The 26,311-nt window shown below is 35.9% G+C and overlaps 1 protein-coding gene across 1 annotated transcript in view; it reads right to left on the bottom strand.

Moving 5' to 3' along the window:
• Positions 1-26,311, bottom strand: part of DMD (dystrophin) — a 2,326,146-nt gene that overhangs the window by 1,347,670 nt on the left and 952,165 nt on the right. The window contains exons 30-33 of the mRNA XM_036270045.1: positions 24,761-24,922; positions 8,993-9,103; positions 8,426-8,599; positions 3,660-3,815 (exon numbers count right to left, since the gene is read on the bottom strand). Of these exons, the coding sequence (XP_036125938.1) occupies positions 3,660-3,815; positions 8,426-8,599; positions 8,993-9,103; positions 24,761-24,922 (603 nt within the window). The remainder of the gene's footprint in view (positions 1-3,659; positions 3,816-8,425; positions 8,600-8,992; positions 9,104-24,760; positions 24,923-26,311) is intronic.

Genomic DNA, 26,311 nt, shown 5'->3' with positions numbered 1-26,311 from the left:
TTATTTGTATAAAGTTTACAATGGCCAATGCTACTGCCATTGCGTCAGTAAAGTGCCGTAACATTTGCACAAAAGCAACACACACAAAATAGGTCACTCCCTCTTTAAACATGCTTTTGTCATCCAAGGGGGGCAAAAATAATAATTCCGAAACAAAAGTTTCACTCTCATTCATAGAAAAATATCATAATGTGATTCTGTGTTCCAGCTCTCAGTGCTGAAAACAGAGATACTCAAGCCAAATTCTTCTACATTCTCACACAAATAATAGACAAGTTTGTATTTGTTCACCACCTCTGCAGATGTGCCTACATTTTGTAAATGTGTAGGTTAGGTGGTTGAATAAAAAGCCCAGAATCTCTTCCTGGTGTGTGTGTGTGTGTGTGTGTGTGTGTGTGTGCATGTGTGTACTGGACAAGTGAAAATATATTTAAAGAATTTAAAGTGCTACAATCAAAATAAACACCCTGAAACTTTCATATGAATTCCAAATACTCAACAAAATTTACTACTTTCTTTAACAGAGGTGCATGTAAATTTTAAAAATGTTTACTTGCTGAGGCTGCAAAGCCTTTTTTTTTTTTTTTTTACAGGTTTTCCATTCTATTTTTTCCTTCAGGGAAGTAAAAGCATCTGCCCTTTCAACTTCAAGGATTTTACTCATGTGTGGGAGAAAATAAATATACACCTTATGGTGTGTTCTTATGCATAGTTATTTTTTCTATGCGCTATCGGTAGAAAAGAAGTCTATTTTCAATATTTCAAAGAAATTCTATCTTCCCAGAGCTAATGCATTATTGATTTTTATTTATTCTATTTTGTTTCTATCCAACTAAATAGGATTTAAGGAAACAGGACACACTGCCACCTTAAGGAAAGTTGAATTTTACATTTGGTGTGTGTCTGTGTGGAGCAGGGATGCATTTAAAAACACTGCCACCTGCAGTAGAATGTTTCAACAGTCACCACTGTTTCATGAACACTGGAAAATGGGAGGCTGATCTGAGTATTGAGCCTTTGCGTATTTGAGGCTAAGCTGAATATTGCTATTTGTGTATATTTCCATAAAAATTAAAGCACAGAGAAGCCACACAAGGAATTATAAGTATTGTTACATCTGGGGTGCTAGGTGTAATAGCTCTCAATAAAATTAAATAGATTTAGATACAAGAAACTTGACAATTTTTATTCATTGAACAGCTAAGTTGGTAATAGTAAACAAACTAATAAAATTGTTTTCTGTAAGAAAAGTACTATGGACTGAATTGCATGCCCCCCCCCCATTAATATTGAAGCCCAAACATCCAATGTGATTTTATCAAGAAAAGATATTCTAGGACACAATGAGTAGGCTGCTATCTGCAAGCCAAGAAGAGAGAGAAAAAGAGGCTTTTTCTTGAATATCCAGCCTCCAGAACTGTGATAAATATATTTTTGTTGTTTAAGTCACCTAGCCTATGGCATTTTGTTATGGCACCCTGAGGTGACACATATAAAAAAGTAACACACATTGTCTGAGTAAGTACAACCATATACATTTTGAAGATGATTAAAATAGAATGGTTTATCTTTTTCATATAAAAAGAATAATATATTCAGATAATCTTGGTTTCCTCTGACTTTATTAAACAAAACCACTGTTGTTGAAAGAACTTGGAAGATCTAAATGCAGATGATTTTTCTTTAGAAGGAACCCTATAGTATTTTATAAGATGGCATTTATGAATAATCCTAAGTGTTCATATTTCTAAATCTTTATTTCAAAAATCAATGTCTGCCCTACATTTTTGCTGTCTTTTGTCACGCTATTCAGGCTAAGTATGATTTGTTAGTAATGTTTCATTTTGCTTTAACAATATTCCTAAGTGTCAAATGTCACTTGAATTTTTCAGCTGAGCACAAAAAAATCTTTAGATAGCTTAGAGTAATGTAAAATAACGGCATAGCAAAGGCCAGGTTAGTCCTTGATATTGATAATTCATGTTTTTATGAAAACTTTTCATGAAGTATCATTTTGAACCATCACAGCTCTAAATTTGAGGGAAGTGAGAGAACTATTCTAGACATTCCACAATTTTGGAAAGGGATGCTGGAGAGATGCAAACCTCTTTAACAGTGAAATGGACTTGGTCGTTAGACCCTGATCAGGACAAACATATAAAAATAATCATGGAGCCATAGGACTTAACTGGCTACTAGTGCTATCTTATTAGTCAAATGTGGTGGATTATACCAATCTTGCCATACAAGGATACAATTTCTGTGAAACATGTCAACTCTGTTACACCTAATGTGACCTATGTGGAATATGTCAAGTCCATTGTACCTAAATATAAGTAGGTACATTAGTTTATAAAATGTACCAGCCTTTGAGTCAGCACATGTATATTTTTACAATGAAAAAGGGCAAGTGTAGATCAAAGAAACCCTTTTAGAATCATCTGATGGAACAATAACAATCTCCTAAGCTTAAAATATTTTTTCATGCAGACTGGAAGAAGATCCTCACTGATTAATTATTGTTTCTTTTTTTTTTTATTACATAGAAGTTTTGAAGTTTTATTAGGTCAAATTGTTCTACTTTTTTTTATCTTTATCGTTGAAAGTACTACAGATGGCCCATGTTTTTTCCCCCATTGACCCCCCCTCATCCCAGCTCCCACATCCCTCCTGCCTTCCCCATGCTGTTGTCTGTGTTCATTGGTTACGCATATATGCATACAAGTTCTTTGGTTTATCTGTTCCTGCCCCCTTATCCCTCTTCCCTCTGAGGTTTCTTTTTTCTTTTGCAATTTTTATTAATTTATTTTTGTTACAGATGATTCTCCTTTCCCCCCGCTAGACACCCTCCTCCCTATCCGCAGCGCCGCCCCCCCCCCCCCAGTATTATTGTCTATGTCTAATGGTTATGCATACATGTATATAAGTTCTTTGGTTTATCTCCGCCCACACCCCACCCACCCCTCTCCTCTGAGGTTTGTCAGTCTGAACCGTACTCCTTTTTATGTCTCTGGGTCTATTTTGTTCATCACTATTTTTTGTTCATTATATTCCACAAATTAGTAAGATCATGTGATATTTGTCTTTCTCTGACTGGCTTATTTCGCTTAGCATAATGCTCTCCAGGTTCCTCCATGTCGTCTCAAGGGATATGAGATCTTATGAAACTAGACCACCAACTTACACCATACACAAGAATAAACTCTCTGAGGTTTCTTTTTTGTTTTTTTTTATCCTCACCCGAGGACATTTTTTGATATTTTGTTTAGATAGAGTGGGAGGGAGAGAGAGAGAGAGAGAGAAACATCGACGTGAAAGGGACACATCGACGTGAAAGTTGCCACCCGCATGACCCAACCAGGGCTGAGGACAAACTGCAACGGAGGTACGTGCCCTTAGCAGGAACCAAACCCGGGTCTCTCCAGATTGCAGGCCAATGCTCTAACCGCTGAGCCAAACCAGCCAGGGCGGAGGTTTCTTAATAAGAACTGCACATGGGAATCTATCTCAATCTCTATGTATGAATGTACGTGTGTGTATGTCTTTGGGACATTATTAAGACTTTCTAAGACATTTATTGTATATAACTATTGCCTTTTGCTTTACAATTTATAAGGAAAGTGGGAAGAAGCCTATGCTTGAGGTTTCGGTTCACGTACCTTTGCTCCCAGTTCATTATAATGCAATTTCAAAGCTGTTATTCTTTCATCGAGCTCTTTAGGGTTTTCCGTCTGCTTCTTCTGTACAATCTGACGTCCAGTTTTTATCACCATCTCTACTTCAGACTTCACTTCACTCAAACTTTTATACAAATTCTAAGTTAAAACATAAAACAAAACATAATAATAAGCAAGAGTGTCGAACTCATCCTATTATTAATACAAAGAAACAGGAGCAGAGATCACCTTAATTGCTATTTCATGTTTATATATTTATTGGGGCAGTTTTGCAGCTGTGATAAACATCTCACTTTTGCATTTTCTGTTGATTTAAAGTTTCTATTTGCAATAATATATACACATACAGACATGCATAGTTTCCTGTTACTCTTACTAAAGTAAAAGCACATCATACAGCCCTGGCTGGTTTGGCTCAGTGTTTAGAGCTGCAGCCTGGGGATCAAAGGGTTCAATTCCCAGTCAAGGGCACAAACCTACGTTGCAAGTTAGATCCCTGGCCCCAGCTGGGGACCTTCGGGAGACAACCAATCGATGTGTCTCTCTCACATCCATGTTTCTCTCTCCCTCCCTTCCTCCTCTTCCACTCTATCTAAAAATCAATAAAAAAAATATCCTCGGGTGAGGATTAACAACAACAACAAAAAAGAGTACATCATACATATATTTAGTTCTTCAATTCAAGTTTATAAAAATAATTTCTAAATATTTATTTATATTTTTATTTTATTTTTTCATTTAAGTATAGTTGGTATATAGTATTTTAAAGGTTATACTTATATAATTCTAGTTGTGAGTTTGGAAAAATTATTTTACTCATTCACCAGGTATTTATTGAATGCTTACTACGTTCCAGACTGTATTTGAGTGACTAGAGAATCAGTGGTAGCCAAGACAGACATGTTCACTGTTATTGTCATAGTGCTTATATTTTAGTGGATATAAAACATCTAAATTTCCAATTCGTACTTTCAGTCTATTAAATAGATAGAAGGAAGGAAGGAAATTTTCTACATGTTAATTAGATTATACAAACCTATCTTCTTAATGGGGATGCTCAGTGAAATAGAGACAGATATAAATATATCATTTAAAACTCACATGTACATAACTACAAAGAACACATACATTGCTTCACCAAGTATATTGTCATAACAAAGCATTGTGAAATAAGTGTCATAACTTTACCTTGTAGTTATATTTTCCTAGAAAGGTATGTGTGTTGGTATGCGTGCATGCATACATATATATACATATGTAGATGTGTGTCTATGTATACATGTAAGTATCATAGTTTACACTATACATCACTGCTTTAATTTGGTCAGTGAAGTCTGAAAAACTACTATTTCACTGGTACTAAGAAATAAAGTTGCTAGTCGGTAATTTTTTTTTTTTTAATTAGAATAGTGGGTTTGTATTCTCTTTTCAAATTAAAATCCATGTCTAAAACAAAACATTTTGTAAAGGCTGAATAATATCTTATTCATTTAGGCTACATACATAATCTATTTCCATCTTAATCCCCTCTGATGATTGTTTCATATAAACATTCCTTTATTAATAATTGTGAGTTCTGTCTGAGCTTTCGAGATGATTCCTTTTTACTTTGCATTATTTCTATCTAAGAAATTATAAAGATATCTGGGTATTTAGAAACAAATTGTTACTTGTCATGCTGGGAATCAAATCTGTGAAATTTGGAATCAGATATACCTCAAAATTATTTACTCTTCAAATTTTTTTAAAATGTTAATAATTTACCTTAATGATGACAGCTCAAAGTAGTATTATTCATTAACATCCTGTCATTCAATAGGCAGAAAAAATATTTATCACTATTTGAGGAAGACACTTTTTTTATTTATTTGCACTGTTGGTAAGATGTTTTTAATAGAATAAAATTTCTTGAAGGCAAAGGCCATGATTCTACTATTTACAATAGAGCAACTTAAGTGTCGAAAAAATATAAAAGTTGTAAAGAAAAAAATCCTTATGGATGGACTACTTGCATTGGTCCTGACATTTAAACCAGGAGCAGAAATAAACCAAGCAAGCACCATGAGCTCTTTCCTGTACACTGAGTCCAGGCACAGTCACAGCTGGGCACAGGGACGGTTGTTTTCAGCTCATATTTAATAGTAGGCAAATTTTATGTGGCACCATTAGAGACCTATTTCTAGAAAAAAAAATAAACAGCTCTCTCTTTACGAATATGTTTAGTCATAATGACAGTGTATTTGAGTCATTTTGCCTTTAATTGTTTTCACAATATTTAATATGACATATGTTCTCATGTATTCCTAACATTACTCATCTAGTATCAGCTAATAACTATATATAATTATGTTCAAAATATCTTTTGGGCCCTGGTCAGTATGGTTCAGTTGGTTAGAATGTTGTCCATACACCCAAAGGTGACAGGTTTGATTCCCGGTCAGGGTACATACTCAGGTTGCAGGGTTCAATCCCTGATCAGGGAGGCAACCAATTTATGTTTCTCTCTCACATGGATGTCTGTCTGTCTGTCTGTTTCTCTCTTCCCCTCCTTCCTTCCTCCCTCCTTCCTGTCTCTAAAAAATCTCAATTAAGTCCAGCCGGTGTGGCTCAGTGGTTGAGTGTTGACCCACGCACCAAGAGTTCGCCAGTTCAATTCCTGGTCAGGACACATGCCCAGGTTGTGGGCCCGATCCCCGGTGGGGGGCACGCAGCAGGCAACCAATTGATGTTCTCTCTCACTGATGTTTCTGTCTCTCCCTTCCTCTCCCTTCCTCTCTCTCCAAAATCAATAAAGAAAAAAAAATTCTTTATAATAAAGGAAAAACAAACAATAAAATAAAAAATTATTTTTAATTTCTTTTGGGGCTAAGAATATTTACAATAATTATGTCACTAAAATGTAGCCTGTATTATGAAAAATTGTTATCAAATAAAAAATTCCTCATAGTCCGGCCGGTGTGGTTCAGTGGTTGAGCATCGATCTACACATCAGGAGGTTGCTGGTTCAATTCCCAGTCAGGACACATGCCCAGGTTGTGGGCCAGATCCCCAGTGAGGGGCATGCAGGAGATGGCCAATCGATGTTCTCTCTCATTGATGTTTCTGTTTCTCTCTCTCCCAATCACTTCCTCTCTCTCTAAAATCAATAAAGGGAAAAATATTTTTTAATTCCTCATAATTTTTACACTATATAACATTTTTGTTAAAAAGATATTTTACCATTCATAATGATATGTCTGAAATGCAGTCAACGGTCTCTTTTTTACTTATGCTCTGAAGTAGATGCAGAAACAATACTTAAAACATAAAGTGTTAAACAGATAAACATTTTCCCTTTAATGTTAATAACATTCAGTGTTTTCATTGTATGTGATTTCTACCCTAATAGTCGATAGAACACATAGAGTTATAATACTTCTGTTTCTCTAGTAGATGTCCTTATAATACAGCTTTTATGTTGTCAGAGGAGTCATCTGAGTTGGTGAATTTCAGTAATTGCAACAAAAGACACTAATCAAAATCCTTAAGTCCAGTGAAGATTTACCCTACAGGTTAATGATCCCTTCTCTGCTTTTTATTCTGTCTTTGTGGTGTGGTGGCATTTCAGTATATATCCAGCACTGGTGTTTAATGGGAAGATATTAGGGTTTGGAGTAAGAGTGCCTGGACTGAAATCTTGCTTTTGCCCTTCTCCAGCTTTTGTCTTTTAACTTCTCTCATTTAATCTGGGGCCTTGAGAATTAGAGGTGACTTGCGTAGATCACTAAGCTTACTGGGTTCTTATATCTAGCATTATTATTTTTTATTGTAACTACTGTTGTTGTTACTGTTTCCATACTAATATACAGCAGGTCCTCGAATCATGTCATTTCATTCAACGTCATTCCATTAGAACATTGATGAGATGCCGCTGGAACTTAACTCTTGTTTCTGTCAAGAAACAAGTGAGGACTTACTGAATTTCTTTTCAGTATTGCCATTTATAAAATATTCAGCCCTGGCCAGTTTGGCTCAGCGGTTAGAGCGTCGGCCTGCGGTCCAGAGAGACTCGGGTTCGGTTCCTGCTAAGGGCATGTACCTTGGCTGCAGTTTGTCCCCGGCCCTGGTTGGTCGTGTGGGTGGCAGCCACCTGATGTGTTCCTTTCACGTCGATGTTTCTCTCTCTCTCCCTCCCATTCTATCTGAACAAAAAATGGGAAAATGTCCTCGAGTGAGGATAAACAAACAAACAAAAAATATTCAAAGTACCATAAATATTAAACAACGAAGATGTTTTTTTATATTCTGCACAGTTCTCAGAAAATTTTAGACTCAAAAAAGACACCCACAGAAAAGGTATTAAATAGCTACTATTTCAGTAAAAGTTCTTGTCTTTCAATATACCTGTGCTTATTTTTGTTCTTAATCTCAAAATTATATAGTTCATTTTATAGTTATCTTAAAATAATTTTCTGTTATAAAAGAGTATCATGAAATACTTCTTTTTTAAATATGTTTTGATTTTTTAGAGAGAGAGGGAGAGAGAGAAACATCGATGTAAGAGAGAAGCATCAATTGGCTGCCTCCTACATGCCCCCTACTGGGGATTGAGCCCACAACCAGGCATGTGCCCTGACCAGGAATCGAACCAAGACCTCTCAGTCCACAGGATGATGCTCAGTCCACTGAGCCACACAGGCTGGGTTCAAACACTTCTTAATAAAAAAAAGCAAGGGCTAAGCTGCATATTTGTCACTAGAAATACGTACCACACAGTGATTTAACTGTGACTGTACTACTTCCTGTTCAACGCTCTTTGTTTCCAATGCAGGCAAGTGCATCTTCACTTCATCTAAAATCATCTTACTTTCCTGTAGACGCTGCTCAAAATTGGCTGGCTTCTGGAATAACCGAAACTTCATGGAAACATCTTGTAATTTTTTCTGTAAAGATAATGTAAGAAAGCACAGATTTAATTCTGCCTTCCAAACAATAACCACTCATGTTTTAATTTTCATTAAAATTATTTATCATTATGAACAAGAAAAAAAAAAGAAAAACAAAGCAATTGCTTTTTTCCCATTTGTTCAGCACAAAAATATATGTGTATTCGGGAGAAGAATTCACCAATTGTTATAATATAATAAAACGTAAATATCTTATTATTTTATCCTTAAAATGTACAACCCAAAAGAGTCTCTATCATTTACATAACATATTGTAGTTTTCGTATAATGCCCTCAATCCCAATTTTGCTAATAATTGAGTTGTCTAATATAGACTATGTTTTAATCCTGAACTAACAGAAGTTACTTAGTTTTTACAATAATATGTACCTGTGCCGCATCAATTTGGGAGAGTACCCTTTGGGCAGCCTCCTTTCCCTGGTTATGTTTCTTCATTTCTTCTAAACTGATCTCATGACTTGTCAAATCAGACTGGATTTTCTGTTGGGAGGACAGCATTATTAGTTAGCATGTTCTGCAAGTCACTGCAATGAACAACTCACTTTCCAGGAAGACAGAATTCAGAAACTTTCTTAAAACATTATTACAACATATCGTCTTTTAAAATGATAATAGTTTTGTTTTTACTTGCCAAAAAGTTGTCAAAAATCAAATGACTTATTTCTCTCCTAACAGGGTTATTATATAAAAAATAATAATTATCCTTTGGAATGAGTGATAATGAACAAGCTATTCCAGATATCATTTTCAGTAGGGAATATCTATGTATACCTAATATATAAAACTGATATATATATATTTTTTATCTTTGAATCAACATTCACATCTGACCAAAGAAAAGACATTAACCTTTATTTTAAAAAAAAACGCTGTGACAGGGATAAACTATAATGAGAAAGCTGAATGTGGACAACATTCCTTAATAGTGATCTATATTCATTCATTCTGAAGGAAGTTAAATGCCACAATTGGTTTTGCTTTTTGTCAGATAGATACTTAATAGCTTCCTGCAAAGATTGATTTTTGAACTTTAAATAACTATCAAATGTTTCCATACTTTCTCTATTGAGTAAAGACATTTTTGATCAAGTTCTAATCAAAAGTATGTCTGTCTCTAAGTTACACATACCTGAGCCAGTTTTAGGAGTGGTTTAAATCCTATAGTGTGTAGAGACCAAAACAATATATTCATTCATTTCTTTCTGCCAGACCCATCAAAATTCATCTAGTGGTTAAATTATTCTGGTTTATAATTTCTTCATTATCAAATTACCATTAAATAAGTCAGAGAAGATGAAACTGATTAACTTACATAAAATTTTCATGCAAAAAATTCTGTATGATACATGTTAGTATAACCTAATTTAGACCAATCAGAATCAATTCAGGTACATATTATTAGACAATAACACAGTGTGCTTAGCAGCTACCACAGAGATCTACAGCCCTGCAATGAGTAATAAGAAATATCCCAAGAAAATGGGTTAAGTGGTGGAGGAGTTACTTAGGATACAAGGTGGTAAATGTACCTTAATATTATTCCTTAACATATTGATCCTAATAATTACAAAGGCAAAATGATAATGAATTACTTAAGTAATTGGAATTCTAGCATAAATAAATAAGAGCAAAAACTCATGCATATGCATATTGCTTTTTATTATATATAATACCTTCACTGGTTGAATTACTACCTTACATAAGAAACAGTGCTATATACTATTCTCCAGGAACCATAGAATTTGGGGCTTAGGGATCCATGTAAGTGCATAATAACATTATTCACAGAACTAGAAATGCTAAAGATGCTACAAATTTTAATGGGAGTAAATAGGGTAGAATAACGGTTATCGGGGAAGTTAACAGATGTTATAAAGACAGGTGATGTTAAAGCAGAATTCTGAAAAATTAGTAAGCATGTTGGGAATAGCAGATGTTTTAGGAGGGTTATGGCCATGACTGTTCAGATGGAAAATGCTCACCCCTTTAAAAAGGTAGGTCAACAACAACCATTTCTCTGCCACGTCATCATGGCCATCCCAGAGTCATGAATGATTAAAATGTGGACAATGCTTGTGCCCAGTTAGGTCTATCAGATTCTCTCTTCGAACTCAAAGAGAAAGGTTGGTCAAAGTCTGTGGGTGCTTGCAACTGTGTCACATATGCTAGGAGACTGTGCTTATAGAGTCCCTCGTTTGCTGTGTCAGTGGAGGAATAGCCAAGGTCCATGACCAAAGAGAGAAGTAGGTACATAAAAAGAGAGGTAGAAACAATACTGATGGCTTTCAATCACTGGCTTAAGTAGATGGCATTTTCCAAAGATGACTATGTCAACAGTTTCCATACCACATGCTCTTCTTACCTCCCCCCCCACCCCCATTAAGAGGTAAAGTTTAGCCTGGCCAGTGTGGCTCAGTGGATTGAGCATCAACCCATGGACTGAGAAGTCCCGGTTAGATTCCCGGTCAGGGCACAAGTCCAGGTTGTGGGCTCGATCCCCAGTAAGGGGTGAGCAGGAGGCAGCCGATCGATGTTTCTCACATCAGTGTTTCTAGATTTCTCTCCCTTCCCCTCTCTCTAAAAACATCAATAAAACACACACACATACACACATTTTAAAGTAGTATGCACTTATACAATTGGTATTTATTTTAGGATACTCAAACATTAGAGAGGAGTAGAGAGGGAGGGCCAGTAAAGAATCATGGAGAACACAGGAGTTTAAGGGATGCAGAAAAGAAGGAAAGCACCAAAGAAAGAGAAGGAACAGTCTATGAGAAGAAGAGGAACAACCAGGAAAAAGAGAAGGTGCCACTCAAACAAAGTAATGTGAGAGTTTGAACAATAAGGGAGAGGTCAACAATGTCCATTTCGAGACAGGTCAAGTGAGACCAGTACTAATAAGTTTACATTAGCTGGGCAACGAGCACTGTAGCTAGAACAGAGTCGATGGCCAGTGAGAGTGGAAATCAGGTTTTCAAGGGCTGAAGACTGATGAAGAATGAGGAAGCATCCTTAAAAACAGATTAAATCATTTTTGTCTCTCCACATAATAAAATTTAGGTCAATGAGACTGAGACCATACTAAGGTTATGTGAAAGAACCAATAATGAAGCGTTTTGTTTGTTTGTTTGTTTGTTTTTTTAATGTAAGAAGATAAATGATCAAAAAATCCTGTGGGAAGCAAGAGGAAATCGAGGGAAAAGCAATGATCAATACTCAATGGAAAATATTGACAGGAGAGCTGCTACTTTTTCAGAAGCCAAAGGTAAGACATAAAAGATCATTTTGGATATGAAGAGGCAGGACATGGAATGCTTCTTACCTGATGCTCTCTGGGAATCAGAATAGAATAGTGTTAAGGGAAATCTGGATGTAAATCTCAGGGCTCTGCCTTACCACGTGGGAAAGCACCAAATCTTTCTGAGACTCAGTTTTCTTATCTCTGGTCAGAGGATGATAACGACAAACCAGCACCGAAGCACTGTCCTAATTTGTAGGCAGCATATCTGGAAAAATTCTCATGTGTGTGGTAGACGACCACATCAGTTTTGGCAAAGAGATTAGATGTGATCATATATGTAAAAATACCTGTTTGAGTTGTTTGCACAAATCATTACTCATAAATTGTCAGTGTCATTATTTATCATTTGTTTATAAGGAGGAGAGCCTTGGTGAGAGAGAAGAGGGTCAAGGAGGAGATCAAACCTGAATAGCCACAGTGGAAAATGGAAAAAGAAACTGATGAGGGAAAACTAAAAAATGACATTCAGAAGGAGCAGAGAACCCAAATAATACATCTGTATAACTGTATCAATCTACATGTTTTTGAAATTCTTTTATCTAGTCACCACTCAAGGTCTATACAGTACAGAAGAAAATATTCCTTTAGCCTTTTATACTAGAGGGGAAAGAGAAGAACACTGAAGGAAATCATCATTATCCTCATCACCCAAGCAGATGTTTGCATCAATTTATGTACCAATGGTTCATATAAATTCATTTAATCACCTGCCCAAACTATTTATCATCCGCATTACAAATGACAGTAGAAATATTGATTTGTCCAAGGTAACATATCTAGGAAATAGCAAACTCAATGCCCTTTAAACAACTACATTACTTCTTAAATTATGATCAACAAATAGAATCATCCCCAAACGGACATTTATCAAACAAAACAGATATTTAATCTTATTTGCATATTACTAGTATTTAGTTTATTAATTCAATTCAAGAAACAAATTCTGCATCTACTACTCAATTCCACATAGTGAGAACAAACCTAATGTTCCTATTCTGAGGAAACTTTTGTTCTAGGGAGAGACAGAACATAGAGATAAAAGTAAATTACAAAGCAGAAATCTGTAATAGAAAACCTCATGCTACGCAAGAAAAGAGAAGGGAAAATTCATTTGTACTATCGGATCTGGTAACATTTTAAGAAAATGGCATAATTTAAATTGCATATGACTGAGAAGGGCCTTTGGAGGGGTAGGGAATAAGAAAATGGGATCTCCTTCCAGGCTCTGAACCATGATAGCAAAGACTGGGTTTGGAGCGTGGAGAGCGTGTATATTCAGTTTTGTGTGGGTAGGGTCAGAATTACTTTCTAAAGGAGGAATTAGTGTGAAGCTACTGAACGTTAAGTTTCAGGGCCCCTCACTTGTCAAACACTCGTCTTCAACATTTAATTTTCTATTTTCAATTTATATGTTTTGTTTTGTTTTTTCTTAAAAACTGGCCCCCAAAGCTGCTTCCAGTTGCTTGGCATTATAAAACAAAACCAAGATAACCTAAGTGGTCATTAAAACAGGACTTCTGATGATAAATTTCACATTTCTGCAAATGAGCCATACTGTTGTTATGACTCATAAACAATAACAACAGTGACTTACAACACACAAGCAAAAACTGAACTTTGATCTTTCACAAGAGGAACCACATAACTTGTGAAAGGAAAGTTTGGCAACTTGGAATTCACTGCAAAGCATTACATGGACTCTGAAATGTTCACGGTTACATCAAGCAGTTAGAGAGACTACTGAGAGGGTGACCGTCTGTGTTCTTAAAGGGTCACCACTGCTAACATCATTAAAATTGAAAATAAATGATGCTTGAACATCATATAAGACTGAGATTTTAGCATGATTTATAGACAGCATTTCTGTAAAAATTCTCATATTTGTAGTACTATTCCAATATGATTAGAGATAAAAATTTCTTTATAAATCAAGTACATTATACATGAAAAGAGCCCAGTGACTAAATATATTTTAGAAATTAAGGATAAACATGTGTCTATACTATAGAACTTCTCATAATATTTTATATATTAATTTCATTGTGATACTCAAGAGGGCTGAGGTTCTTTACTCAAATTATCCATTATACTTACAATTAAACTTAATGACTATATTCAAGAACAGCAATCCAATTCATTATTAAAGTTACAAAATTGATATATAATTCCAATCAATTCTATTCGGAGAAGTTATACATCATGTATCAAACTTACATTTAGCGAACATCTTTATAAATTAATTCCACAATTCTTTCAACTGATAATTCATTTTTAATTTGTTTTTAGGATATTGTTTAGCACCTACTTTTATTTAATGCCATCAATTATTCTGAAACATATAATTAAAAAAATGCTGCCACGGCTGGTGTAGCTCAGTGGTTGAGCATTGTCCCATGCACTAAGAGGTCACTGGTTCAATTCCCGGTAAGGGCACATGCCCGGATTGTGGGACCAATCCCTAGTGGGGGACATGCAGGAGGTGGTCAATCAATGTTCTCTCTCATCAATGTTTCTCTCTCTCTGTCCCTCTCCCTTCCTCTCTCTTTTAAAAAAACCCATAAAGGAAAAAAAAATTTTAAGAAAGAAAAGAAAAAAATGTTTATCACTTTAGGGCAGACTTATCGTGAAATAAATTATTTGTTTCAATAACAGTATTATGGAAACTTGCAGGCATAATGGATTATATCTTTAAAATTCCTCTAATAGCCTTGGCTGGTTTGGCTCAGTGGTTAAAGCATCGGCCTACTAACTGAAGAGTTGTGGGTTCAACTCTTGGTCAAGGGCACATACCTGGGTTGCAGGTTCAATCCCCGCCTCGGTCAGGGTCATGTGTGAGGCAACCATTCGATGTGTCTCTCTCACATTGATGTTTCTCTCTCTCTCCCTCCTACCCTCCTACTATACCTAAAAATATCAATGGAAAAATATCCTCAGGTGAGCAATAAAAAAAAGAAAATTTTCTAATAATAAAAAAACACAAATATTACATCATATTTCTTGACATTATGATCAGACAATGACACAAGTTATATTGTAGAAGAAAACGCTGAGATTGGAAGATTTAATACAAAGAAAAATGATTTCCATACTTGGCTACCAAATTTGTAAGATCTGCTAAAGAGCTAAAGACTGTACAATTTGAGTTCTATTTTCACCTAAAATAGACATCTATCAGAATATGTGTTTAAATAAAACAAACAACTGATCTTGAGAAATTATCAGTTTGGCTTCATATAAAATCGGTAATTTCCAACAGAAGTAAAATGAAATGAACTAGCCAATCAAGGGCTGCTGAATTGGAAGATCCATGTGTGCTTTAATAGGAGTTCTCATTCTAATACCTTTCAGGATCACTAGATTTCTTTCGTGAGAGTGAAAAAATATAAAGCAAATTGTACTATCATGTTATTACTAAAAAAAGACATTTGACAATACAGTAATTATGTTCATAACTAGCACTATATATTGAAAGTAGGAAACAACAATGGAAATAGGAATAACCATTTTTTCCATTAAAAATGGTAAAGGGCAAATTATAGGACTAAAAAATCAATCAAACATTAATGACATTGCCAATATAGCACTTCACAATTAACTGAGCCGAGAGCAGTGCTTTTTATCAGGATTTACCTCATCAGACCATTCTCATATGTCAAATTAATGACAGAAAATGGCAAGCAAAATTAAGCTGCAGCTGTCTAGAGTATTTAATGAAATAAAGAAAACAATATAAAATAATTATTAGAGCTTTTGTGATGTCAAAATAATTCCAGTGCAAATAACTAAAATGTTTCAAAAAGAAAAATATTAGATGTCATATTGAAACTATTAAGAGAGAAATATAACACTGTTAGATTAGTGATTTTTAAACATTAGCAATTTTGAAACTGCATCCTTGAGAAGGGGAAATGTCCATATAGAACAGATACTCACAAAATTAAAGGAAGAAAATGTACTAAAAGACCTTAGGAATTTGTACTTTTAAAATATGGAGAACATTTAAAAAGGGTAATTATGCTCATGGGCAGATAACTTTGATAAGTTTCAAATTATACTTTGTAATAATTTAAGGAAAAATGTAAGAAGAAATTCACACAGCTTTTTCTTGTTTGTTTAAAAAAAAACTTGTAAGTTGATTAGGTGAGTTAGACAGCATAGTGCCTTGAGAGCTTGTATGGAGGTTCTAGCAGGGGAGCACAGCTACTTATATACCCTAGACCGAAGACTGGCCCTCTCCTCTGAGGGTAAGGTCGTGGTCTTCGACCAAACGCTCAGCTTAGGGAAGGATGCACATGGATCGATGAGGGAGGAGGGGGACACCCGCCTAACCAGTCAGATCAACTAAATCAACCCTGGTGATCAATGGGGTGACAGATGTTGCAGCCAGATCACCCTCACATCCTGTCAGAATGGCTGCCATCAACAAATCATCAAACAACAAGTGTTGGCGAGGGTGTGGAGAAAAGGGGACTCTAGTACACTGCTGCTGGGAATGCAGACTGGTGCAGCCACTATGGAAAACAATATGGTGTTACCTCAAAAAATTAAAAATTGAACTGCCATTTGACCCAGTGATCCCACTTCTAGGAATATACCCTAAGAAGTCTAAAACACCGATCAGAAAGAATATATGTACCCCCATCTTTGTAGCAGCACTATTTACAATAGCTAAGAGCTGGAAACAGCCCAAGTGTCCATCAGTAGATGAGTGGATAAAAAAGCTGTGGTACATATACACAATGGAGTACTACGCAGCTGTAAGAAAGAAAGATCTCTTAACCTTTGAGACGACATGGAGGGACCTGGAGAATATTATGCTAAGCGAAACAAGCCAAGCAGAGAAAGACAAATATCACATGATCTCACTTATTTGTGGAATATAATGAACTAAACAAACTGATGAACAAAATTGACCCAGAGACATAGAGGTGGAGTACAGACTGACAAACCTCAGAGGAGGGAGTGTTGGGGGTAAGAGATAAACCATAGAACTTATATACATGTATGCATGACCAATGGACATAGACAACAAAGCTAGGGATGGGGTTGGGGGATGGGGAAGAGGGTGTCAATGAGGGAAAAAGGAAAAACATCTGTTACAAAACAAATTAATAAAATAATAAGTAAAAAAACAGAAAAGAAAGCATAGTGCCTAAAAATTAAACTTTTTAAGATAGAGCAGTTTCGACTTTTATCTCTTTGTGATCCTATGAGTCTACTTTTTTCCTTACCAGTCCTAGGACATTTTTCTGGCACATACTTAGTGACTACATCTTTGTAGAACTTAATGGATTCACCAAATATTTACTGAGGACCTGCTAGATGTCCTGCTCTCTTGTAGCTGAGCCTGGGTGGGTAGGGAATGAAGGTGGTAGAGGAAACAACAAAAAGCTAACAAAAAAATAAATAAGGAACTTTCAGATAGTCATAAATGCTAAAAAGAAAAACACAATAGAATACTATGTGGTTGTAAAAAAAGAATCTCTTATCCTTTGAGACAGCATCGGGGGAGGGGCCTGAAGAGTATTATGCTAAATGAAATAAGCCAGTCAGAGAAAGACAAGTATCACATTATCTCACTTATATATGGAATCTAATTAACAAAATCAACTGATGAACAAAATAGATGCAGAGACATGGAAAAATGGAGTAGACTGAGGAATCTCATAGAGGGAAGGAAGTGGGAAGAGGTTAACCAAAGAATATATATGCATATATGCATAACCCATGGCCGCAGACGACAGTGTGGTGAAAGCCTGGTGGGTGGGGCCTGGGTGAAGGGTGAAATTTGGAAATAGGGGACATCTATAATACTGTCACCAATAAAAATTTAAAAAAAGAAAACAGGGTCTGCTATGACAACCGTAATCTGGGTATGCATTTTAGAGTCATAACTTCTCTGTCAGTTCTTTTTGGAATAAATATCCATTTGAATGAGAGAAAACAAGGGTTGAACCTGAGTCACTTCAAACTATTTAGAGAACTGCAAGAGTCTTCACTGTGTCCCCAGTATGATGCTTTGAGTTTCACTTTACATTTAGGAATTTGTAGAGAGATTTTCACAACAGGATACTATAGTTTAATGGCAGGCTTAAGAAGTACACTTCTGAGTTTATAGTATCAAAGACAACCATTTCTTTAACATTATACATCCTGTGAGGACACGATAATATGCAGTGTTTCCAAGTACAGTCAATGATGCGTGGCATGTTTATAATCTCTTATATCTTTTGCCACTCTTGCTTGTGATTACCTCCCACACTATTAAACATGTCAAAATAACACTTAATAAAGGCATTGTAAATAAGGGAGTAATGAGTTCTATGTAGTAACATACAGAGGTAGCATTTCAATGTTAGAACAGATTTAAAATGAATTGCATTGTGTTTACCATTATAACTACATTGCTGGGTGAAAGAAACTATTTCTGCCATGGCTCCATGAGATTTACTGTTGGAACTCAAATCTCTGTAATAGTTCTCCTTTTTTTTTTTCTTTTGTGCTGAAATTATTTCATTATCACATAAATCCTGAATATATTCCCCTATGTGGGTTTATACTGTCTAATTCATAAATCAATGAGGTAGGCTATAAAGTTAGATTGTTCTGAGTCATTTGACAATCAAATGTGCCTATTTACACTATAAAAATCTTTTTTATTCCATAATAAAATCATAAACTTAATCTGATAGACCAAAATCTGCATTTAAGTCTTTACTTTTTAAACCACTGATTTAGATCATTTGGAATGCTTACATTTAAATATGGCCCAATATATTTAAAGTGTTATAACATTTAAGCTTCCATAAATACAGGAAGACCTCAGTTATGAATTGCTTTGATCTGCAGCTAATGCAATCAGTTTAAATGAACAGCTTCCTTTAGTAAAAAGAAGATCCCCCTTTTCTATCTACTGATATTCAGTTTGAGCCACATTGTTAATGGTATAAAGAAAGAGATGGAAGGAAGAAATCTGGTCAGTGGTGGACCCAAAGTCCTATCTGGTTGAGCATAATATGAGAGCACTTTTCTATATTAAGATGCTTCCTCCTTTGATGATAATTCCGAGATTGCTCTATATTTTTCCCCTGTTACTCATGCGCATCAATCTACTATGTGGGACATGAGGCTGCAAAAGATGGGATCCGAAATCTGCTGGATAAAAGAAAAAGAAATGTTAACCTATTGCAATAGCTGCCAGGCAACCCCGATGCTGCTTGTGGTTATCTAAGTAACAGGGCCATGTTGTGCATCATCAACATATAATAATATGGACATTTTCAACAGGTACTCATGTGGGATGGCTCTTACATGTTAGAGATTCAAAATATGAAATTACTGCCCTGACCAGTTTAGCTCAACGATTAGAGCATTGGCTCACAGACCAGAGAGTCCCGGGTTCGATTCCTGCTAAGAGCACATACCTCGGTTGCAGTTTGTCCCAGGCCCCGGTTGGGGTTGTGTGGGTGGTAACCAGTTGATGTTTCTCTCTCTTCCTCCCTCTCTCCCTCCTGTTCTATTTGAAGATAAATGCAAAAAAAAAGTCCTCGGGTGAGGATGAAAAAAATAAATAAATAAAAACAAAATATGAAATTACTGGAAAAAGAGAATAAAAAGTTCAGATTAAAGGAGGTATCTTCATAATTTTTAGGAATTACATTTCAATAGCTAAGTAGACACAGTTATGATGGCTCTGACAATAATTTAGAGACACATCCAAGCTCATCGGCACATCATCATATGTGGAATTGGGGGGGAAGATTAGAGAACCAAACTGAGTTCATTCTCAAAGATGCATAATGAAAATTCTATTCGTCCAAATTAATTTTTTCGTGCAGGAGTTCTTGGCTCTATTTTCTACCTTCACCCATTCCTCATAAGAGTAAGGGACAATTAAAACAGAAGAGAAAGTCTCCAGTAGTTTGATTTGCATCCCAACTCCCTCCCTTTGAAATCTTGACATAGCCATAGCAGAGAATCTTTATCAAAAAGCGGTGAGAAGTGTGATATGAAAAAAAGTTCTGGAGCCCTGGCCAGTTTGGTTTAGTGTTTAGAGCATCAGCCCTGGGACTGAAGGGTCCAGGTTTTATTCCTGGTCAAGGGCCACACCTAGGTTGCAGGTTCAATCCCTGGCCCTGGTTGGGACCATGCGGGAGGCAGCCAATCAATGTATCTCTCCCACATCAATGTTTCTCTCTCCCCTCCCCCCTCACTCCCTTTCACTCTCTCTCAAAAGCAATGGAACCTGGCCAGCGTGGCTCAGTGGTTAAGCAATGACCCACGAACAAAGAGGTCACCAGTTTGATTCCTGGTAAGGGCAAATGCCCAGGTTGTGGGCTCGATCGCCATTGGGGAGCATGCAGGAGGCGGCCAATGCTCTCCCTCATCAATGTTTCTATCTCTCTCTCCCTCTCCCTTCTTCTCTCTCTCTAACCCCAATAAAGAAAAAAAATCAATGGAAAAATATCCTCGAGTGAGAATTAACAACAACAAAACGTCACTGGAGACATTCAGCCATTACCAGTAATGTATTATCTAGAGTTGCTCTCTTCCTTGGCTACACATTACAATAACTGGGGGGAGGTTCCAAAAATTCCGATGACTGAGTCCACCCAGAGATTCTGATGTGATTGGCCTGGGGTGCGGCCTCAGTACCTGGATTTTTTTCCTTCTATACCATAGGTGATAAAACAATCTCTTTATTTTAGTATGTTCTTCAGAAAAATAAAAGGGTAAACAACTATATTCAACTATATTCATGCGTGTGTTTCTCTGCAGTTACACAATTTGATCATTTCATTCTATAAAATCATTTCAAAGAAACACTCATAGGTTTTATATTTTAATCATACTATTTTTGAAATAGCTCTTAAGTTTCTGATTTCCATATCTAGAAGATAGATGTCTATACTAGAAGTTTTCCTCATTTGCTTTCCTCTATGTGAATCAATAAGATGTCATCTTAATTTTGTATTTTTTAAAATATTTTTATTGATTTTTTAGAGAGGGAGGAAGGAAGAGAGGGAGAAAAATATCGATGTGAGAGAGAAACATGATTGGCTGCCTCCTGCATTCCCCCTACTGGGGATCAAGCCCACAACCTGGGCACATGACTTAACCGGGAATCAAACTGGGACCTCTCAGTCCATGGGACAACGCTCCATCCACTGAGCCACAGCAGCTGGGTTTAATTTTGTATTTTAATTTTTAAAATGTCACTTTAAATGGGCTGGCACTGGCCCTGGCAGGTTTTGCTCAGTGGTTAGAGTGTTGGCCCACAGACCAGAGTCCCAGGTTTGGTTCCCGCTAAGGGCACATACCTCGGTTGCAGTTTGTCCCTGGCCCCGGTTGGTGTCGTGTGGGTGGCAACCAGTGGATGTGTCTCTCTCACATCCATGTTTCTCTCTCTCTTCTTCCCTCTCTCCCTCCTGCTCTATCTGAAGATAAATACAAAATTGTCCTTGGGTGAGGATAAAAAAATAATAATAAAATAAAAATTAAAAAAATAGGCTAGCACTGGGCAGTTGATGCCATGGTCATATGATCTAAGATTTTGGTTTAAATTATATTTTGTTTAAACAAAATAGTCAGTTGAACACATGCTCCAAAACCCTCGCATTCTGTAGTTTAATTGTCTAAGAAGTTAAGCTTTGCTCCTGGAAGCTCATATCACCAACTAAAAAAGCAAACAATTAATCCAATTAAATCCAAGCACCCAGTTCTCTGATCATGACGGGTAACCGATCAATTAACAACCTGAGGCAGTGGGACGCTCACTCACGCCCTAGAGTTACGAATGTAAATAAAATGCATGGAAGTATCATGATCCGGAACTACTTTTATATATAATAAGAATATATCTGTCAGAAAGTTACACACATTGTATACATTTCCTTAATATTGAGAATTTTTTTACATTTGAGAAGCTCAAACAACCTTAAAAGGCAGAAAAAGAATGCTCCATTAACAAATAGAAATTTAGTAGCAAAACTGCCAGTACACCACACGGTGGAGTCAGACATCCACCAATCCATTTGGCCAGTCTGACAGGAAATCCGAGTACATATATAAAATGACCAAATACGGTAATGCTGTTCATTCTGTTCTGCTTCTCAGTGAAGCATTAAAACAAGTACTTGATTTCTGAAAAGGGAAAGCTAGGCCCACTAATCTTTTCATTAGCAATGAGCTTGTATGATTGAAAAACGTTTTTTATTAATACAAAGCACTCAAACTACCCCCATTACTTATACTTTGAAAAATGTCATTTTGGTGGGATTTTTGTGGGTTCCTGGTCAGATACACTGTGCTTAAGTTCTTATTTCATTGACAACCTCTTTACTCTCTACTTGTTTCTTTCAAGGGAGTTTCTAATTGAGCTTCAGGAAATGCAATCCTTGAAGTAAATCTGAGTACTTGATAACTCTGCTCCAGAAAACAATTCACTTGCTGTCATCGTAAAAGAAAATCATGGAGAAGAATGTTTCAACAGCTTGCAGGGGGGTTGCATTTTCCAATATTATATATTACCACTTGGGGAATTCAAAGTCAAAAGTTATCTTGAAAATGCATGTGCAACCAGAAATGCACAAAAGATGAATTTGAACTTGTTAGAACTTGAAAATCTATTTTTTCAAGTAGATTTGAAATTTCTTAATTTACCTGTGTGTTTTTATTTGCAAATATTTTAAATTTCTATTGTTAATACTTTTACTATAGCTTTTTATTTAAAAAACCAATTAAAGTACTTTATGTTGTTATTATAACCAGTAGGTGATATTCATGTTTACAGAATCCTGCACTCATATCAAAATGAAAGAGAACATTCAGGGTCCTATACCATAACATTTTCAAATAAACATGATTTTTTTTTAAAGCTCCCATTTTTTCTAAGACAAAAATAGCTTTTCCCTATCTCAAATTTGCTACTCATAGTCTTATTCTACGAGTCTCAAAAAGTAACATAAGCCCTGGCCGTTTTAGCTCAGTGGTTAGAGCATTTGGCCCGCAGACCAGAGAGTCCCGGGTTCGGTTCCTGCTAAGGGCACGTACCTCGTTGCAGTTCATCCCCGGCCCCAGCTAGGGTCGTGTGGGTGGCAGCCAGTCGATGTCCCTCTCACATCAATGTTTCTCTCTCTTCCTCCCTCTCTCCCTCCTGCTCTATCTGAAGATAAATACAAAAATGTCCTCGGGTGAGGATTAAAAAAAAAAAGTAACATGTTATATATTTTATAGTAAAATTTTCTAATGTTAATATTTAATAACTATGCTGCACAGAATTTTCCTTAATTTCATTTTGAAAGTTGTGGGCAGTCTTTAATCAAACATCGCTCCAAATTCATGTCATTCGAGTTAAAAAAAAATAAGCAGTTCTACTCTGCCTTTAGTTTACAATCACGTTGTTCTTAGTTCAGTAACAATTTCTCATTCATATCATGCTTTCTTTGAAAGCCTGCCTATAAAATTGCCCATCATCTGACTTACATTGGGAAAGTCTCAGGAACAGTCAATGCTAGAAAAGTTGACTGGACTTTTTGTAAGTTTTATAAGTTTGAAGAAATGCATATACTAGGGAGGTTAAAATTCATAAGTGTGTTTGCTATTATCCCCTATTTACTAGAGCATTTATATTTTTTTTCCAGTGAAAAACTATCATGAGGATTTTACTATCAGGATACATCCTAAACTTCACTTTCGTCATCTGTGATTGCAGTGGTCAATGAGGAAACCCTCTGCATTGGACTTGTGAAGTCTATCAAAATTTTTTGTGCTCTGTTTTCCCCATAATCTTAGGGACTTTCTTGATCAAACTTATACAGTGTAGTAAACTAACCCATGTTCTTACATACACCAATGCTCTGGGTACCAATTTAACTGTGATTCACTACACTGCAACTGCGCTGTAACAATGAACTATATAAAATCCAATATTTTACACAACTGGTGGGAAGAGGGGCTCTGGGATGCGGAGATAACCTTCTAATGTCCTGTACATCATAGTACTGAGTTATCCTTGGTTATAGAGTTCATAATATGCACACATGATTTGAAAAGTAACTATAATATTTTACTATCAGAAAGGCCTAAAACATTTAAATAATAATACCTAAGATGCTTTATGTACATTTAAATGTTATTTAAAATAGAAATACAGAATTTTAAAAATACTTCCCAAGGTGCAAGTTAATTTGGACATAGCCTAACTTTACTCAGTATAAAGTTAACTTAGATTGACTTTCATTACTATTTTAATTCTCATTCCAGAAAAACTCTTTTAACATATTTTATAATCCGGCTGAATAGAGTTGAATGTGTGTGTGTGCATGCGAGTAAATATAGTATGATTAGTGATAGCAGGCAACGTTGCATGTCCAAGTTCTTTTTATTTACTACGTGCAACACATTAAATGTGGACAATACAGAGATCAAATGACTTGTGATTCCAAGATAACAAAGGTAAGTTGATAATAAAATGTTTGGTGCTACATTTTTAAGAGCACCATTAAAAATATCGCCTTTACAATTTAAATTCCTATGATTTTCCACGGCGTAAGGGCACTAGCTTGAAAATACTGAGAAACCACTGACTTCAGTGTGACAGTGTCTGTCTTGGCGGTGTCTCTATCTCTGATTCCTCCATTACGTACATTCAAAAATAAATCTTACAGCGCTAATCTAGAGCTCCTTTTCTCCCCTTAACTCCAGACTCAAATCACTCAATCACACAACTCTCTGTACAACTAATTGAATAAGATTTAGGTTAGAAATTCAGCAATATCTTGTTTGGATAATAAAAAACAAAAAGAACAGAAGCTCATTCCTAGCCTACTTGCCTGGGCTTCCTGAGGCATCTGAGCCGCGTCCACTTTGTCAGCAATATAAGCTGCCAACTGCTTGTCAATGGATGAGAGGGACTCCTGAATTAAGTGCAAGGATTTTTCGATCTCCTGGGCAGACTGGATACTCTGTTCGAGCAACTTTTGCCTCCTCACGGCCTAAAGAAGAAATAAGAATGCATCAGTTAAATGTATACTCATTATTTTTCTGCAGTCCTGCTGCCAAGTAAATAATCTCGATTCTCCCACAATCACCTTTTTGTAAGACAGATTTCGCAGCTTCCTGCCACTCATTCAGCTCTACTTATAAAAATCAAAATAAAGAATAAGAAAAGAGAGATGGCACAGAGAACTACAGGATCGGGAATCTGTGGGACAAAACCACAGTATCATGTACATCGAGAAAAGAGGCTGGAAAACAACATTAGTGAAATCATTTCAGTCGTTGCAATCTGTTGTTCTCAGGCTGAATGTTCCTCCTGATCTCATTATATAGTTCAAGAGATTTGGTTTACTTAGAATAGGGTCATCGTCATCACAATCCAATTCAAGATAGATAATCCACTTCCACCAGTGAGACACATATACAATCTGTTCAGAATCAGCTCCTTTTCAAACAGGGAATTTTAGATAACCATCTGGTTAAGGATTTATTTTGAAGACTATTTCAACAGGTTTTGCATGGTCTCTTTTTTCCCCTACTTTTTTTTTTTTTTTTTTTCACAATTTGGATTATGGAAATTGTTCGTACAATTGGATTTGTGCTACTGCTGGAGTAGAACAAATAAGTAATCCTAATATAGCTGCAATTAATCTTGATTGCTACTACAGGTATGATCAGAATAATGTAATACTTTTCAAGTATAAATAGCATGCTGAACAGAGTCTCCCTTCAAGGATCTGTTCACCTTTAAAACAGTAGTCATGAAGAATAAGAAATGGGATGGGCAACTTTTTGAGAATTCCTTAAGTAATGCAACATATCAAGTATTTTCTCTTATTATACAATATATAGACATGATTATCTGGTACAATGGAGCTATCCTTCCCATAGACCGTGATTGGGGTTTTTTAATTATCTTATTTTTTTATATTATATAAAGACTGTTAGATCATATGCAAATATTAACTCAAAATGGATTAAAAACTTGAAGACAAAACCTGAAATTACAAAATACTTAGAAGAAAACATAGGGAGTAAGCCCTTTGACATCAATCTTAGCCATATTTTGTGGATTTGATTGCAACAGCAAGGAAAGCAAAAGAAAAATAAACAAATGGGACTACAACAAAGTAAAAAGGAAACCATCAACAGAATGAAAAGTCAACCTACTAAATGGGAAAAGATACTTGCAAATCTTACATCTAGTAAGGAGTTAATATCCAAACTATATAAAAAACTCATACATCTCAACAACAAAAAATCCTATTAAAAATGAGCAGAGAATCTGAATAGACATTTTTCCAAAGAAGACATACAGTTGGCCAACAGGCACATGAAAAGGTGCTCAACATCACAAATTATAAGGGAAATGCAAACCAAAACCA

This window comes from Molossus molossus, unplaced genomic scaffold (assembly GCF_014108415.1).
Source record: "Molossus molossus isolate mMolMol1 unplaced genomic scaffold, mMolMol1.p scaffold_m16_p_2, whole genome shotgun sequence".
NCBI classification, from domain to species: Eukaryota; Metazoa; Chordata; class Mammalia; order Chiroptera; family Molossidae; genus Molossus; species Molossus molossus.
Note: the sequence above shows the minus strand (reverse complement) of the source record. Positions and strands in the feature narration are given on the sequence as shown.